General features: G+C 37.5%; 1 protein-coding gene across 1 annotated transcript in view; it reads left to right on the top strand.

Annotated features, from left to right (window-relative positions):
- LOC117654955 (macrophage mannose receptor 1-like) overlaps positions 1 to 13057 on the top strand; it is a 54843-nt gene extending 41786 nt beyond the window's left edge. Inside the window, exons 23-30 of the mRNA XM_034401936.3 lie at positions 2085 to 2187; positions 4187 to 4416; positions 5350 to 5515; positions 6146 to 6298; positions 8723 to 8833; positions 10478 to 10684; positions 11654 to 11692; positions 12673 to 13057. Coding sequence (XP_034257827.1) covers positions 2085 to 2187; positions 4187 to 4416; positions 5350 to 5515; positions 6146 to 6298; positions 8723 to 8833; positions 10478 to 10684; positions 11654 to 11692; positions 12673 to 12899 — 1236 coding nt within the window. The 3' untranslated portion in view covers positions 12900 to 13057. The remainder of the gene's footprint in view (positions 1 to 2084; positions 2188 to 4186; positions 4417 to 5349; positions 5516 to 6145; positions 6299 to 8722; positions 8834 to 10477; positions 10685 to 11653; positions 11693 to 12672) is intronic.
- Positions 13058 to 18800: the final 5743 nt, after the last annotated feature.

Below are 18800 nucleotides of genomic sequence, written 5' to 3'. Positions count from 1 at the left end.
TATTACAATTCCCTAGTTAAATAGAGCTTTTTTTCTTTTGTGTTTTAAAATCTTGAACTCTCCTCTTTTGCCCTAAATTTCCCATTGTTTGCACCTACCTTTTTTGGTGAGGAAAAAGAAAAGAAACCTGCCTGCCTAATTATCCAACCTTGCAGCAACAGCAAAGCAGTTTCAGTTTCGTTTTTCAGGATAGCTAGGGGGAAAAAAATTGCTCCAGCAAGCAGCAGAGCCCTGAGCAAAACAGCTGAGACAAATCAGCTGAGACTCGGGAGCCGATCTAAGCAAGGGCTAATTAGCCTATGCTGAAGCTCCGCGGGCCAATAAAATTACAAAAAAACACCGAACCATTTGTTAAATTGCTGGCTCGCCCACCACTATTTATTGGCAATAAATAGTGGTGCGGAGGGGCGGGGCAAGCCAGCAATTTAACAAAGGGTTCGGCTGCACCACTGGCTCTAGGGCGGCCCTTTGAAGCCCCGCGGCAAGAATTTGAACAGTTTTTTTTCCTCTAGCCATCAGCTGGGACTCCGGAGGCAGCAATAGATGGGGAGTGGGCGGGGTAAGCGAACGGCCGGCGATCCAACAGAGCAGAGAGTGAGGGTGAGTGAAGGCGTGGAAGCTGCTTTCTCCATCCTGCTCTCTTGCGTCCGGAGCCAGTGGGGAACCATGTGGCAGCCCACGTGGATCCTAGGCAGCGGAACTCAGGCTAGGGAAGGGGTGGGCAATTGTGGCTCTTTTACAACCTGTGGCCTTCAACTCCCAGAATTCCTGAGACAGCCAAGCTGTCTCAGGAATTCTGGAAGTTGAATTCCACAGGTTGTAAAAGAGTCACAATTGCCTACGCCTGGCTACGGTAGGCTGGCGCCGCGCGGGTGGGAGGCGGGGCGGGGCGAGGGGCTGGCAAGCCAGCAATTTAACAAACGGTTCGGTGTGCTGCGGGGCCAATAAATTACAAAAAAACACCGAACCGTTTGTTAAATTGCTGGCTCGCTTGCCCCATTTATTGGCAATAAATAGTAGTGCGGAAGGGCGGGGCAAGGGGCGGGGCGAGCCAGCAATTTAACAAAGGGTTCAGCTGAACCCCCTAGAACCCCCAGAATCCCACCACTGGCCTGATCCATAAATCTTGCTACAGCCTTCAAATTCACAGAAGTGATTTGATTCTTAACTTCTATGTATGCAATGAACTGGGCACAGAATCCCAAAGGGCAAAGCTTGGTGACACAAGCAAAGAACTCATTTTCCATCTTGGGGGCTAGAAGGTCCAGTGTGGCATCTTTGAAGGCTTCTCCAGTTTGTTTCCATGATTGTGTATGTGCGGATATCCCTTTTGACAGGTTTGCCAAAAAAGCATAGTGGCTCTGAATCAGTGGTGGAATTCAAACTTTTTTACTACCGGTTCTGTGGTGGACGTGGCAGAGGAAGGATACTGCAAAATCCCCATTCCCTCCCCATTCCTAGGGGAAGGATATTGCAAAATCTCCATTCCCAGTCCACTCTAGGGCCAGCCAGAGGTGGTATTTCACGGTTCTCCGAACTACTCAAAATTTCCATTACCGGTTTTCCAGAACCTGTCAGAACCTGCTGAATAGCACCCCTGCTCTGCTCTGAATGCACAGATACACTGGGACTTTTGGGAAGAGATGGCTGTCTAAATGGTTCCTTCACCTGAGATGGCACATATTCTGCACAGCCTTAGCATATTATTCGCTAACATTCATGAAGTACCCTGACTATAAAGATTCATTGAAGCTATTGTTAGAGACCACTGACTTCCTTCTAACTCTTCCGTTCTATACCATAGTCAGTGGCAGCATCTTCCTTTGAAGAAAAGATTTCATGGAGGCCCAATATGCTTCTATTGTATGTGCTTCAGGATGCTTCTGTGCTAGACTCTATGGGACATAATGACAAGTGACAGATACTGACATGGCAATCATCTTCTATAGTTACCAGAAACAGATTATAAAGGAGATTATAAAGGAGATTATAAAGGAGATTATAAAGGAGAGGTCCCAGAACGACTGTTCCAATCATGATGTCAGTGACTGTATTGTCTTTCTTGCTATGCAAAAACATTATAGGGTGACTGCGTTTTTATGGTGACAAAACCTGAAAGGCTTGCAGGATATTGGAGAATTGGATCCTGTTCTTCTAAGATGACCTACATCTGCCAAAAAAATACTGGTAAGCTTGTAGAAATCTTGGAAAATAATTCAGTTTCCGAGAATAAGGATTTGTAATTTATATCAGAGGTCCCCAACCTATGGGCCAGGGCCCACTAGTTGGCTGTGAGGGGTTTGCAACTGGACCATGAAAATGGCAGTGAATATGAGCACGCGCATTCACAACCTCATTTGTGTGAGCAGCAGGTGAGCGTGGGTGTGCGTGCTCCGTTTGCATGCACAACAGGCGTACACTGCTCACACTAATGGAGTTGCGTGCATACATGCTTGCTGGCTCTTGCATGAATCATCCCTCCCACCAGTCCACAAAGCCAGAAATGTTGGGGAACTCTGATTTAGATTATCTTCTATAGATCCATATCAGAATTTGAAAAAAGTGAATTTGTGAGCTATGATTTTGAGCATTAGATAGGTTGTAGGAAGATCAATATAATGCAATTTAGGATAGTCAGAGAGGTTAAGCATATAACTACAGCAACATATCTAGTTATAACTGCTGTGAAAAACATTGTAATCTATCTTTCTTTCTTTCTTTCTTTCTTTCTTTCTTTCCTAGTTTTCTTCAACCTTTTTTCTTTTCTTGAATTTTTATTTTTGCTTGATTACTTTTCTTTTCTTTTTTCTTCCCTACTTTATGTTAGTTTTTTATTAAAACATTTTAAAAAGATGATAAAATTTATTTTATCATCTTTTTAAAATGTTTTAATAAAAATTGTAGATATAAAAAGAAAAACCTGGGTGAACAAACATGTTTGAACCAAGTAAGATTGCAATAAGCCAGATGGGTAACCAAGAAAATACAATGGAAGGAATATATAGAAATTGTAAATTTAAATCACAGTACCATCAACTTCAGGAAATATTTATATAAAATGAACTAACAAACATAATCATGATACCAACTACCTGAAGCCCAATATAAAGACTTTTATTAGCATTGTTGGAAGAAATGTCCATCTGGGTTCAGTCTAAATGGGAAGAAAGACGCTAGAAACATGGAGGCTGATTGGAAAGATAGTTTAATGATTGACAAGACCACATGGTTTGAAGTCCTCAGTAGCTGACCAGATGGAATGGAGAGTGAGATATATTTATACCCTCTCTTGGGCTTTGAACTTGCTTCCTGTTCCTGTGAAAGAAATGTATTCTGATTGGTTGTCAGACTCCAATGGGCCATGCAATGGTAACTTTGTAGGTTGAGTCCCAGGCTTGGTTGAATCTTGCTGAGTGATGTAATCTTCCCAGGTGCCATGTGGTGAGATGGGTAGATGGCTAATCCTATTATGTCCTGAGGGCAGTGGTGGATTTCTACCGATTCATCCCAGTTTGGGTGAACTGGTAGTGGTGGGAGTGGGAAGCTTTGCCCATCCAGCCGGATGTCATCACGGATGCTCTGAGCATGCACAGAAGGTCCTGCACATGCACAGAAGCGCCATGAGCGAACACTCACAGTTCCAAACCGGTAGTGAAGGTACATGAAACCCACTACTGCCTGAGGCTGAAGGTCTTTTGTGTTGTAGATAAGCTGGCCCAGCCTTTTGTCTTGTAGATAGGACGGCCCAGTCTTTCTGGGGCTATTAACAAAAGTGGGGACTGCTTTTCGAGAGCATGGAAAGAGCATTCCTTTTCTCATCCAAGGAGGTATAATATTCTGCCTTTTTAATATTTCCTAGAATATTTCATTCTTCTAGGAGAAGGGTGGGTACTAACTTTCTACAGCATTGAATCAGTTATTTGGCCAAAAGTCCTGAGTTCATAGGTTGACATATTTGGGATAACTAAAGATATACATTTATATTATACCCAAGATCTCCTTAAAGTTACTCACTGTACCAATTTGTTTAATGTGCTCTTGATTTTTTTTGAATAAAGTTTGGTCATGGTATGGAACTGAGAGGATATTTTAAGAAAAGATAGAAATTAAATATTAAGGGTTTTCAGAATAAAAAAATAGCAGAATTGTGTGTGATATTGACTGATAATTTTTTTTAAAAAAATAGGTCCTGAACCTTACTCTGAACCAACAGTTCCAGCATCTCACTATATCAGTTATGGAAATAGCAGCTATTCAATGGTTAGTCCCAAGATGACCTGGGAAGAAGCAAGGAAGAAATGTGAATCTGAAAATTCAAAACTTGCCACCATTTCAGACCCCTATACAGAATCATTCATATGGCTGCAAGTGTTCAGATACAAGGAGCCTGTTTGGATTGGACTAAGCAGCAAAGACGTAAGAACAAAATCTATACGTTCACAATGAAGCCCTATATTTAAAATTGTATACTTGGAAAAATTGTCACATAGATAAGGAACTCAAGAACGGGATTTCTAAGAGTAGAAAGTGTTAGGGGTAGAGATGGTCCTTGTTTAGCAACCATATTTGGGACTGGCAACGCTACTGATCTGCAAAGGTTGTAAATGCAAAGATGACTGATAAAGTTCCTTTTTCATTTCTGCTGTAAGTGTCCACAGTCACTAAATGAGTCCCTTGACATGACATATATGTGCCAATTTTCTAAATGAACCTTGAAGACTAAATGCTTTCACAGAATTGATTTATTTCTGTAAAAGATTTATATTGTTCCTATTTTAAGCAGCTCTGGGTGGCTTTTTCTCATAGTTAAAGAAGAGGCCATGGACTCCAGTTGGCAATGAAAAAGGGGTACAGATAATTTTCACTTAGCAACCATTCACTCGGTGACCATTTGAAGTTATGATAGTGCTCAATGGTAGTTATGGCTGATTCTCAAATTGCAATGCTCCTGGGATCACACAATCAAAATTCATTTTCTTATGGAGGGGTGGCAGGGTAGGTGATGGGGTAGTGATGAAGTGGAAGATAGCCAAAATTTCAGAGGGGGGAGAGAGAATGTATGGGGAGTTGAAGCAGAGGTGCGTGTGGCAGGGTAGGAATAATGCAAGGTTATTGCCTAATGATGGTGTACAGTGCAGTCGTCTCCTAATCACCACAACTAGGAGTGCCAGAACTGCTGTTGCTAAGTGATGTTGTCACACAATGTTTCACTAAATGAGTGCTTTGCTTAGCAATGTAAATTCATGTCCAAGTTACAGTTATTAAGTGAGGATGGCTATAGTGAAATTAAATCAATAATACTTTTTCTTGTACTTCCTGTAATTATTCCCTTATGCATTTTGGTTTCAGAGTGATTCTAGGTACAAGTGGGTAAGTAACTGGAGGCTCGCGTACACTAAATGGGCTGCTGGAGAACCATTGCATAAGACAGCCTGTGTCTACCTAGACACTGATGGTTTTTGGAAAACAGGAAATTGCAGTGAAAAATACTTCTCTGTTTGCGAGAGATATTATGGTAAGCAAAATAATATGTTTATTTTAATAGAGTTTGCATTTTAATTTCAATTTCACTTAGTACCTAATTACTAAATGTGGCATATACAGGTAATTCTCCACTTACAACAGTTCATTTAACAACCATTTAAAGTTACAATGGCATTAAAAAAAGTGAAGTGTTTTTCACACTTACGATCGTTACAGCATCCTCATAGTAATGTGATCAAAATTGGGATGCTTTGCAACTCACTCATATTTATAACAGTTATAGTGTTCCAGATCATGTGTTCACCTTCTGACAAGCCATGTCATTGGGGACATAACAACTAACTTAACAATTGCAGTGATACTCTTAACAACTGTGGCAAGAAAGATCGTAAAATGGGCCACATTAACTTAACAAGTGTCTCACTTAGCAATATAAATTTGGGACTCAATTGTGGTCATAAATTGAGGACTACCTCTATCAACAAAGTCATAAGCTAAACTTTTAAAAATAGGAGGGCTCTAATGAGTTTCACCTAGAAAATAATGAATTTATTTTATTATAGTTATTATTTATACTGCTTATTATTAATAATTTCCTTAGTGGCTAGTTGCTTGCATATGCATTTTCTTTAATAAAGAAAACCTATTTGTTTCATAACAGGTGTAGTGCCAACTGAGATTCCACAATTGCCAGGAAAATGCCAAACCTCCAAAAACAACCGTATATCTTGGATTCCTTTTAGAGGTCATTGTTATAAAATTTACCTTACAATGGAAACTTGGCCAGCAGCATCCGTGATTTGTTCTCATATAGGTTAGTATCCTTTTGAGGTACTTAATGATAACAGTAATTTTCTATGTTTAGGGAAACCTTGCCAGGTTCTACATTTACAGTGATTTTTAATAAACACATCTGTGTCAAATTCAGCCAGCAACTCAACTTTTATTGTATTATATTCTATCCTATAAAACTATTGAAAGAAGAGCTGTTGAGAATGTAGGAAGATGTTATATAGAATGTGCATACTGTGTTTCCCTGAAAATAAGACCTACCAAAAATAAGCCCTAGCCTGATTTTAAGCACGCGCCTAATATAAACCCTACCTCAAATATAAGCCCTAGTGAAAGGGGCTAGGCAGGAGGTGCTGAGCATATGTGAGCTGACGGTGCAGCAGCCATAGCCATAGTGCAGGTGAGTTGATTACCTGGCCAAGCAGTAGGTGAAGGCAGAGGCATGAAATCCAGATGCTCAGCATGGGCTGCAGGAAAGCCAAAAGCTGGTGGGCTGGAATGGTAGGTGGCTATGGGAAGTTCATCTTCATGCGATGGCACCAGTAGCAGATGGAGCCAGAAGTGTGGGGAGAAGGCAGGTGATGTTGCATGGGCCGCAGGAAAGTTGAGAGTCAGTGGGCCAGAATGGGCGGCTGGCTGGGGAAGGCTAATCTTCGTGTGTCTTAGTTTGCGCCCTCATGGTGAGTCAGGATCATCTGCCTTCTGTTCCGCACCTCTGTCTCTGTCTGCTGCTGGTGCCACCACATGAAGATGAGCCTTCTGTGGCCGCTCACCTGCTCCAGCCCAACAACTCTCAGCTTTCCCATGGCCCACATGATGCATCTGGATCACCTGCCTTCTCCCCCTACACCTGCCTCCATCTGCTGCTTTGACAAGGAATCAACTCACCTGCGCTGCATGAGCTGCACAACCCCATGAGCTGTCCAAGAGACCGGTGGGCTGTAGCTACTGCTGGATACTGTCGGTCCTTGTGCACTTACTGCCTCTTGTGTGCATGCCAGGAGGTAAGGTACCCAGCTGGGCTGATCACCTGAAATCGTGTTTCCCCAAAAATAAGAGCAAGTGCTTATTTTGGAGACCCCAAAAAATATAAGATTGGGTCTTATTTTTGGGAAAACATAGGTAGTATAAAGATAAATAAATACTTTTGTATTTTTCATAACCTCTGAAAATAATTACTAAAAGGAAGGTTTCAACTGAGTAAAACCATCTGGTGGGATGAAAAACAACATAGTTCACCATGCAATAACTTTCTTTCAATTTGATGATACACAGCTAGAAAGTAACTTATTATATGTGAACATATAGCCACAAAGCAGCTATGTCAATTAAGGCTTGGTATGGTTGCTTAAGACCCTTCTGAAGTCTTTTCAAAATGTCTGGACATACCTAGAAGACATTTGCACATGACAGCTCAGAAAGCAAAGTGACAGTGGCTTTATTTTACTAGCTACCCTGGTAGAATTATCTTCTGGGCATGTTCAAAAGTACTCAGCTGAACTCAAGAGAACCTTAATGCAACCTTAAACTTAACTTTAACAGTTAATATTAGCCTTGATGAACAGTTAAGGGAAGTAAGTATGTCCAGGTCAACAAAGAGAAGGATTAGGGGTGATGTGGTAGCTGTCTTCTCGTATACTTGAGAGCCACAGAGATGAGCCACAGAGTTGAGGCAGTTGACTTATTCTCCAAAGCACATTGAGGGTAGGATAAGAACAAGTGCAAATGGAACAGCTTGCCTCCCGAAGTTGTGGGTGCTCCATTACTGGAAGATTTCAAGAAAAGATTAGACATTCATTTGTCCAGGATGCACAAGGTCTTACTTCTGCCTTGAGCAGTGGGTTGGACTAAAACACCTCTAAGATCCTTTCCAGCTCTATGATTTTATGATGCATCTGTGCTGAGCCTTCAAGCAACTGCTTTTCAGCTTCAGGGAGTGACTTAGGACAGATAATTTGGTCATCAAAACAGAGTGTGCTTGGGTACTTATTATTTATTGTTTGCCATGATTTTGTTATATTTCTATAGCTAATGACATACATACTCTCCAAATTGCATGTGATATAGGTATTATGTTAATACTTTCTCTTTAAAGAAAAAATGTATATATGATATTGAAATTGGATTGGCAAATACTGTGGAGAATTTAGAACAGAATATATTGTCTTTCTGTACATTCTGCAAAATTCTATTTTTGCAGAATATTTGTTTAATTACCAAGTTTAATTTCTGTAGCATTATCCCCAAAGGATAAGCTGCAATGGTATTTTATCATAAGCATATTACATAATACAAATCAAATAGGTTTTAGAAACAGAAGATTATTTGCTTCTTTAAGATATTCAAACCTAAAATTATTGCTTGCGATGGGAATGAAATCGCCACTGTTTTGTTGGGATGGGGATAGAATCTCTTAATGAGCTTTAACCTACCTCATGTTTTGTAGGTGGCACCTTGGCTTCAATCGAAGACTCAACTGAATTACAATTTTTACAAGAAGAAATGGAAAAATTTAGATATAAGGCATTTTGGATAGGCTTATTCAAAAATCTGGATGGTAATTATTTAACTAATATTTACCTATATACTGTAAATAATAATAATCCCACAGTTAAACTCTGCCTTGATGTGGTAGTGGGGTTTATATTCTCTGGAGAATGTGAGAGTTATGCCAGACGTTCAACTATATTAGATTAGTTCTTGTCAGACAAAGAGTGTCTCTCCTATAAACAATATGATGAAATGTAACTTACAGAAACTAATGTACTAGTGAATATACAAAGACAGTGAAGAAAATCTTAAAGTCCAAACTGAAATACATCAAGGCTACCAATACCTGGATAATTACAATCATATATACAACTGGAATAACTTGACTCAAGCTGAACTATAAGCCCTATCAACATAGTAATGTTGACAGAGTCTTACCAAGGAAAACAATTTATCAAGGATCATTTTGAGGGAGATGGGCTGTTTAGAAATATGAAATATAAATAAATAAATAAAATAGATGGGTTTTGAATTTTTCAAGTCCATCAGACTGTTGAAGAAAAAAAAATGGCATTGGAAGAATATTTGAAGGATAGTGAAGCTAGTATACCATGAAGGCTTACCGAGTACTGGGGGGAGCAGGGAAAACAGATAACAATAATAGCTGACAGCAGGAAAATTGAAGAAAGAGATAGAGAAAGAGACTACACAAGGACAAATTCATACTAAGCTAGAATTGAGAATACATCAACAGATAGCAAATGCTGCCTCTGTGGAGAAGCTGAAGAAACTGGACCAACTAGTTAAGCTACTGAAAAAAGATTTCCACAGACTTTCTACAAATAATAGCATGACAAAGTAACAATAAAGATGATTGAAAGATCTGCAAGAAATACTATTTGCCTACAAGAAAGAATTGATGGGAAAATAAACAAAATAAATAAAGTAATAAACAATTAAGAAACTAAAATGTTCTGGGCTTTAGAATTTATTCAGACAAGCACCTGTCACATAAAATCCCTTTCTAACAATTACGAATCAAAGTGATAAAAGTGATAAAAAAGCCTGGATAATGTGGCATTATCTCAAGACAGGTGAAAGAGAGAGGAGGGGAAGGGAGGAGGGAGGGAGGGAGGGGAGGAGGAGAGGAGAGAAGAAAATCATAAATCTCAAAAGATTTGCAAATTGAATTGGAACAACTATGGCAAATGGTATTAGCATATTTTTTTCTGGGGTCATGGTTGTTCTGGTAATTTTGAGGTTATATTTGTTATAACCTTATATTTGAGGCTAGTATTTGTTCAATCTGAGTTGAGCAACCATGATCATTTGTTTGAGCTACTTTTTTTCCAGCTGTGCAGTTTATTGAGGGGTTTGTATCTGACACTGATGAACAGGTCATGCTGTCCTACATTCATGATGCAGGAATAGTTGTTCCTTAGTGAAGATTTGCTTACATGCAAATCTCTCCCATTTGTGTACTTTCTAAAACATTTAATTCATATATGTGGTTCTGATAGAAGACAATGTCTGTAGCTCCAAAGCTGAGGAGTCCATGGTACTCCTTGAACTTTATTGTTTGCTTGCAGATGTTACATCACCCAATTAGATATCATTATTAGAGTGAGTGTTAATATACTTCCATGCCTTTTCATCACAGGCAGTTCTTTTCCTTTTTAAACATTATGCTATATATTTGTTTTGTCTATAGGAGAATGGATATGGCAAGATAAAAGTAAAGTTACGTTTGTCAACTGGAATGAACAACAGTTAAGAAATTCTCTGCATTTGGATAGAGAAGAGGACATTGACTTATTTCTTGACATGTGCGTTTACATGGATAGTTATTCTGGTCTATGGTTCACGGGAAACTGCGGAGGTTATCAATCAAAACCATTTATTTGTAAAAGAAACAAAAGTAAGCCTTATTATCATTATCCATGATATTAGATTGAAAATAATATTTGATTATTGAATATACATTAAATTATACAGTTTCCTAAAATACTCTAATTCCTATTTTCTGTCTAGATGCATGATCCTTGGAATTATTTTTACCATATTATTATCTGGTCATTTTTAAAATATATCCAAGAATATTTGAAATATTTCTAATTTCGTGATGGGCAGATTTTTCTACTTGCATATGTTAAGAATTCTCAATGTGACTTATGTTTAATGTATTTTATTGTTCATATTTTGTTGTCTTTCTAAATAGTTAATTATAATTTATCTTTTTTCTTCTTTCTTTCTTTCTTTCTTTCTTTCTTTCTTTCTTTCTTTCTTTCTTTCTTTCTTCTCCTCCTACCCTCCCTCCCTCTCTCCCTGTCTTGTCTTGTCTTGTCATCTTCCTCCTTAGATTATTTCTGTTTCAAGTAATACATTATCTTAAATTAAACAATAGGAGTAAAAATAGAATCAATTGCAAAATATATTAATTTTTGCTACTAATAATTGAATGACATATTAATATTGATAATTAATTATACTGTTAGCATTTGATAAATGTTCAACAAACAAAGTTTTCTTTTCATCATTTGTTGCCCCTTAATTATTATTTCAATTTTTTTATGGTATCAATGAACTAATCTTTTATTGCTAAGACATGGAGCTGAATAAATTGAATATCAAAAGACAGGAATGATGCTATACAAAGTTTATTACATAATATTTTAGATCTATCTAAAGAAGGAACTTTGGATTGCTTTATTATTACTTCTGAAATGTTGCATTTCTACCTGGCTATTCTATCCTTAGACTAAAGTATTATTTTTAGTTTTTGTGTCTTAAATTACAAGTTTTTGTATCCTTCTTCATTGCTATCTTAGTGGTATACAGTAAATCATGAACAGTAATTATATACTGAAAACATTTGGTTATTTTCTAGTTATTGAAGAATCAACTATAAAGCCTACAGAAATCTCAGGTAAGAAAGTAATTTTAAGTATTATTTTTAAAGTTCAGTAATACATTTTCCATATCTGTGAGCTGAATAGAGCAACCTATGTTTGTAGATTAAAAGATTTAAATGACAATAGAATGTATTCAAAATTGTTATGAAGACTTACTGTATGTCCAGTAAGTTAAGTTACAGTAGTTAATTTTTGTTTTAAATATTTTTTCCTATTTTAATGAAATGGAAGCTATGAAGATCCTTGAGGTGGCTGCCAATTGCCATTTTATTAACTTTTTTTTCTTAGAATGAACTGGAAATAATTTTATTGTAGGCAACCTTGAGATTTTAGCAGCTGCTATCCAAATATCATAGCTGTCAATCAGAAACGAGCATATTTTATAGATACAGTCTCAAATCACTATATCTTTATACATTTGGAAAAAATAAATAAAAAGACAGGTCTGTAACATGTTTTGTTGCAGAACAGAAAGAAAAGAATGTTTGTTCCCCACAGTGTCAGTCCAAAATTGTATTCCTAATTTCCCCTTCCATAGATGAGATCACATGGGCGATCTCTTTATGAAAATCCTCCTTCAATCTTAGTGAGATTGAATAATTGTGATTATTTTCAGTTCCCAAATAAATAATTAGCAATAAGTGATAGCCATAGCAATTTATTCTTATATTTGCTGTGGAAGAATTCACATTTTCTAGCATCAAGTTTTACATCAAAAGACTGTCAATCCTTATCTTTTACAGGCAACACGTATCAATTTCCTTTGGGATCTGAAATGAACAGGAAAAGACAGTGTATTGCAGTTACTCTCTTTTACTGAGTTACAGTTCACAAATTCCTGGGATTGGTAGTTGACTCTTGTTAGCGTTGCCTTTATTAGACTGCTGGATAGGATGCAATCTCTCTTGGCTTCTTTCTCAATAAAAAAAAATAAGTCAGAGTTTTATTACAATATAACTGTATTCAGTGCTTTTTCTTCTCTTTGATATTTTAGTGCAGAAAAGAGTGGCATCTCTATCGACACATGGCACAGCTGTAGGGGTAGTTCTCCCAATTATCTTCATAGTCATTGGTGCAGGAATTGCAGCCTATATTTTCTACAGAAGAAGAAACAGACAACAACAAGTCTCTGCTGGATTTGACAATTCTTTGTATAGCGACAATGCGGTTATTCTTCATAAGGATTCACAATCTCTTGTAGATAATCAAGAATTAAATTAACCAATAACTGTATCTTATCCAAGGATAAAACCTATTGGACACAATACATTCAAAATTTAAGGTTTTGAATTATACTGTTCATAAATTAATACTTTAAAATATTTGAAAAAAATAAACCTTATTAACAATATATATTGGTCTAACCCATGATATAAAAAGACTGAATTTATTACTTACTGAGTAAAAACATATTGTGTATGGTATACTTTCAAATGAAAGATTTTAATTAAAGAAGACTTAGAAGTGGTTCCTTTGCACACTGTGTAGAAAGTATACAAAAGTTGTTTCTTTATTAAAGATCTTCTACCACAGTGAATGATAAAGAGTTCATTAAATCAGTTATGGTTTCTTTAGTTGCTCCCTTCAAAGCAACTTTATATGTGGTTTCAAAATCAAACATGCCACCTAAACCAGTGTTTGAGATATGAAATCACAAGTTTCTACTATTTCATTAGTGTTTCCTGTATATGGAATCAAAGTCTCTACACCTTTAATGCATGTTTAAATGGTCTTTTTCTTTTCTTTATGTGAGTCTCAACAAATTTCCAAGAGCAGCCTGCATCAATGCCCAGATAAATTGCTCTCACAGCCAACAATGTCCCCATTTATCTTCTTATGTGTGAAGGGAACACATGTGTTCCCTTCATACACTGTTCAGTGTGCAGCAGTGTACAGTATGTATTGTTGATGTCCTTTTCTAGAGACTATTCAAGAGAAGCAGCACCTCCTTTTTGGTCCTAGACCCTGAATGTTATGCCCACCCCTACTACACCAAATCTCAAACAATTCAGAGTAATATTCCTTCCTGGATGTTACCATTTGGACAAAGAATCCAGGGATACCTGGATTCATGATTACCCTGCTTTGCTTTCAGCTTCTTCAGGAAAGCTAAACTTTTAGTGACTAGAGGTTACTGATATTTAAGGAGGAGAAAAGGCACTTTAGTTTTCAAAAAGGATTGCATCAGAAAATCCAGAGAAAGAAACTGTGTCCAGTTGGCATAAATATATTATCATGCAGTGGCATGATGCACAGGAAGGTAGAGGGACTTACTAGAGCAACTTGTGACTTTTTCTCCTGGCTTCTTCATTGATTGTTTGTGGGAAGGTTGTGGGAAGGTCACAAATGGCAATCATGTGAGGGTTGGATTCTGCAATCATTGTTAATTGTAAATTGATTCCTGAATGCCCAAATCGCAATCTAATGAGCACAGAGTGCTACAACAATCGGAACATAGAAGACCAGTGAATAAGTATGACACATTCAGCACTTTTGAAACTTTGAACAGTTCTTAAACTTGGCAGCACAAAGAAACAGCCAATGACTTAATAGCCATAGCCAGCCATCAACACCCCACTCAACAAATAAAAAGCCACATACAACCAGGCACCATATAAATACCATGTGTAGAATAACCCAAAGCACACATTCTGCTAGGGAAAAGCTCCCTGAGCATGGGCTTCAGCACAAATCTGAAAGCTGAAAAGTCAAAACCTCTGGCCCCAGTGACTGACCCAGATTGGATCCTATAATCTGAAAGATGGCAAAGACAAATTACTGCTATGCACTATGTCAAGGAAATTTTGATGAAAGTTTCAAAACATTCGCTAGATTAATTCTCGAATACAGCTCATCTGTCTGGAACCCACACTGCATATCGGACAGTTATACAATTGAGAGAGTCCAGAGATATTTAATGAGAAGAATCCTCCACTCCTCTGTTTGTAACAGAATACCTTATGCCATCAGACTTGAAATTATGGCTTAGACAATTTAGAACTACGCCAACGTCAGTCTGACCTAAGCATAGTACATAAAATTATCTACTACAATATCCAACCTGTCAATGATTATTTCAGTTTCAACCACAACAATACACGAACACACAATAGATACAAACTTAAGATAAACCGCTCCAAACTCAATTGGATCGCAGGAAATACGACTTCAGCAACAGAGTGGTCAATGCCTGGAATACACTACCTGGCTCTGTGGTTTCTTCTCCAAACCCCCAAAATTTTAACCTTAGACTGTCTACTGTTGACCTCACCCCATTCCTAAGAGTTCTGTAAGGGGCAGGCATAAGTGCACCAGCATCTCCTACCATCCCTGTCCTAATATCCCCTTTTATTCATATCCATTTCACGTATTAATAATCATGTTTATACTTACAGTATATATATTACCTAATACATGCTTGACAAAATAAATAATTTAAATAAATAAAGTGTTCTTTCTGTCACCATCAATAAAGCAGATCTTGAGGTAACTTACTATTTATAGGATCCAATCTAAGTCAATCATCAGGATTAGAGATTTGCTCTTTCAAGTTTTCAGACTTGTACTGGAGCCCAACCTCAGGGAACTTCTCAATCCCCAGGATGTGTGAGATTGAGAAGTTGCATTAGGATGGGCTCCAGCATGACTCTGAAAGCTTGGAAGCACAGACCTCTGGTCCTGGTCACCAACTAAGATTGGATCCTTCAACATTATTCTGGGACACATATATTTGCCTTTGGTCATTATAGTTTATAGCCTATAGTAAGCAACTCTAAGATTTTTACAGGTTTGGTGTTCTAGTTTCTTATAAAGTCTACTGATAAATGTTATATTCCACAAATTATAATTCAAAGCAATAGAAAGATTTCAAAATAACATGAAAGTTCCTGCTTCATAGTCATCCTTTAGGATGAAATGTGCATATTAGCTTTTTCATATGTTGAAGCAGCTTTATCGTCAGTATCAAGTCTGATACCAGAGAAAAGGGAAATATAGATTACATATATATTTCTAAGAAATAAGAAAAAAGAAAATTGACTGAAATAAAAAAAAATAGAAAACTGGCTGAAAATTATTGCCCTACTAATAACAGAAGATTAAAATTCAACAGTTGTTGGAAATATAAAAACAATTTAACCTCTTGGGAATCCTCACTCTGACCATGACTTTTTCTCTATGACAGCCTTCATGAAAACTGTTGTGTAATCCCTTGTTCCTAGTATTCTCTTAAAGTTTAAATTTATGTAACATATCTCTCTTCAATTTTAACATGTTCCCAGTGTGTGAACATTAACTTCTAGAATTTGCCAGCCAGCATTATCATTATTGTGAAAATTCAGCAAAGATCTAGCCGTGCTCTAGTCTAGGCAAAGATGTCAGGAAGGTCAACAACTGCTTGATCAAGGTTATGAAGCATTGAACAATGAATCTTATATATATATATATAAGATTTCCCCCAGCTTTATATATGTATAAAGCTGGGGGGGGAACCAATTGATGTAAGAGGACACTGCTCTTTTATACAGAGGACAATGAACTTATATGACTTCATTTTAATTTGCAATAAAGATGTATTAATATGTTAATTAAGAAACCAGCATTCTGCTCAGAGTCAAGTGTCTACTGTATGGACCTACGTCTGACTATTAAAGGACTAGCCCAACAAGTGGCAGAGAAACAAAGATAATTCATCTTAAAGATACAGTTCATATTTACCCTGTAGCTGCTGCCAGAGTCCAGAGTTGTTTTCTTATTGTCACGGCACAGAAATAGGATGTAAACCAAACAAATATATTGCCTTTGTTTTACAATGTTATATTTTCCTGAGACCAGGCAACTTCCCCATCAGTAATCTGTGAACAGCCTAATGAAAGAAGGTGGTACAATGGACATGCCTTGTTAATGAAGCCAATCTACATGAATGTTATGGCACATCATTTTTAGGATTCAGTCAAGCAAGCAGCTCTCAGCTGTGATATCTATAGCAGGTTAAACATTTGGTGTGGGAATATCTCACATAGTTGCAGCTCCTAGCTCAGGATGTGGACTGTAAAGAGAAAGGATTAACTCAATATTCAGAGATAGCCTATTGGAAGAAATACCAGAATAAATATGTCAAAGCACTCAGAATTCAGGTCTGAGAATTATTTATTTATTTATTTATTTATTTATTTATTTATTTATTTATTTATTTATTTATTTATTTATTTATTTATTTAATATTGTCGCCTGTTTGCACTTGGTGGCTTAGAAGAATATAAAAAATATGTATTTATAGCCTGGTGGCTCAGCAGACTGATAGCATTATGATTAACACCAGCTGTCTGCAATTATTCTAAGTTCGAATGTTGCCAGGCTCAAGGTTGACTCAGCCTTCCATCCTTTCTAAGGTAGGTAAATTGAGGACCCAGTTTGTGGGGGCAATAAGCTGACTTTGTATAAATATACCAAAGTATGAAGGCTATTGCTTAATGCATTGTAAGCCGCCCTGAGTCTCAGGAGAAGGGCGGCATATAAATCAAATTTTTTTAAAAAAACAATACAAAAACAATAACACTAATAAAAGAGAATCATATTATAAATTAATAAAATAATAAAATAAAATAAACCCACATCCCCGCTCTGATGATAACACATCACACGAGCCATTTAATGGGCTCCATCCTGCACTGCGTTTCCCAGGCCCACTGGCAGAACCAGGTCTTCAGCTCTTTCCAGAAGAGCAGGGGAATAATGTTCCAGAGATAGGGAGCCACCATGGAGAAGGCCTTCTTCTGGGTCACACCAGGTGTATCTCCCTAGGTGATGGGACTTTTAACTTTCCTTGCCTCCTTACTCTAGTGAGTCAGGTAGATGTGACCGGCAAGAGATGGTCCCTTAGATAACCATGTCCCAAGCCATGAAGGGCTTTAAAGGTGACAACCAGCACATTGAATTGCACCTGGAAGCAAATCGGCAGCCAATGCAGGTCCCACAGGAGAAGTGATACATGTGCACACTGAGGTCTGCCCAAAACCATGCATGCTGCTTCATTTTGCACCAACTGGAAATTATTCAAGGTATTGCAGGAAAACACGGGTGGGAAGCTAAAACTCCAGTACTTGCTTTGAGCCTTCTCCACCTCTTCTCCCTGAACATAAGAGAATTCAGAAGCTGAACTTATGCAGCTGGACCGCTCACTAAAAGTTGTACTGTTGCACAGAAGGCCTACACAGGTAGTCCTCAACTTACAACCACAACTGAGCCCAAAATTACAGTTGCTAAGCAAGATAGTTGTTTAGTGAATTTTGCCTTTCTTGCAAAAGAAAGTTCTTAAGTGAACCACAGCAGTTGCTAAATCAATCATTTGTTCATTAAGTGAATCTGGCTTTTTCCATTGACTTTGCTTGTCAGAGGCTGGCTCTGAAGATCAGAAATGGTGTTCACATGATCCCAGGCAGTGCAACCATCATAAATACATGCCAGTTGCCAAACATCTGAATTTTGATCACATGACCATGGGGATGTTGCAACATTTGTACGTATAAAACCTACTCATATGTCACTTTTCTTAGTGCCATTATAAGTTCAAACAGTCATTAAACAAATGGTTGTAAGTGAAAGACAACTTGTAGCTACCAGTATATTTTAGATAACCTGGCCAATTTAGATTATGCAGATGAATTTGGGAATGTGGAAGCACAAATCTTGTCCTCTGATGATCTTCTGCTTGCACAGTAAGTCTTATTGTCAGAACCTCAATGCTTGTGAAGTGTCATTACATAATGTCAAATATATGAATGAAAACTTATGGAAGAATGTTCTGCTCTTCCTCCTCCCTTACCAGTAATTTATTCTTGTCAAAAAAAAAATATGTATAATTCCCTGTCTACCATACAATTCATGATGCCCAGTTTCCACATTCCCAAACCTTTATAATAACTTCCCTTCCTATTCATTTCTGAATTCTGAGAATGGTTGCTAAAGAGGTCTGTCTTTACCAAGCTAGTCCTAGTGGGAAATTGCATACAGTCTGATTCTCTTGAAAGAGGGGCATATATTTAATTATTTTTTATTGTTCATGTAGGAATTTTCATCATAGAGCAATGCTATTCTGCTTAGAAAACGTTTATCTTTCAGATA

This window comes from Pantherophis guttatus, chromosome 4, assembly GCF_059756535.1.
Source record: "Pantherophis guttatus breed Tessera chromosome 4, ASM5975653v1, whole genome shotgun sequence".
In the NCBI taxonomy this organism is placed as follows: Eukaryota; Metazoa; Chordata; class Lepidosauria; order Squamata; family Colubridae; genus Pantherophis; species Pantherophis guttatus.
This window is presented reverse-complemented; position numbering and strand designations above follow the sequence as displayed.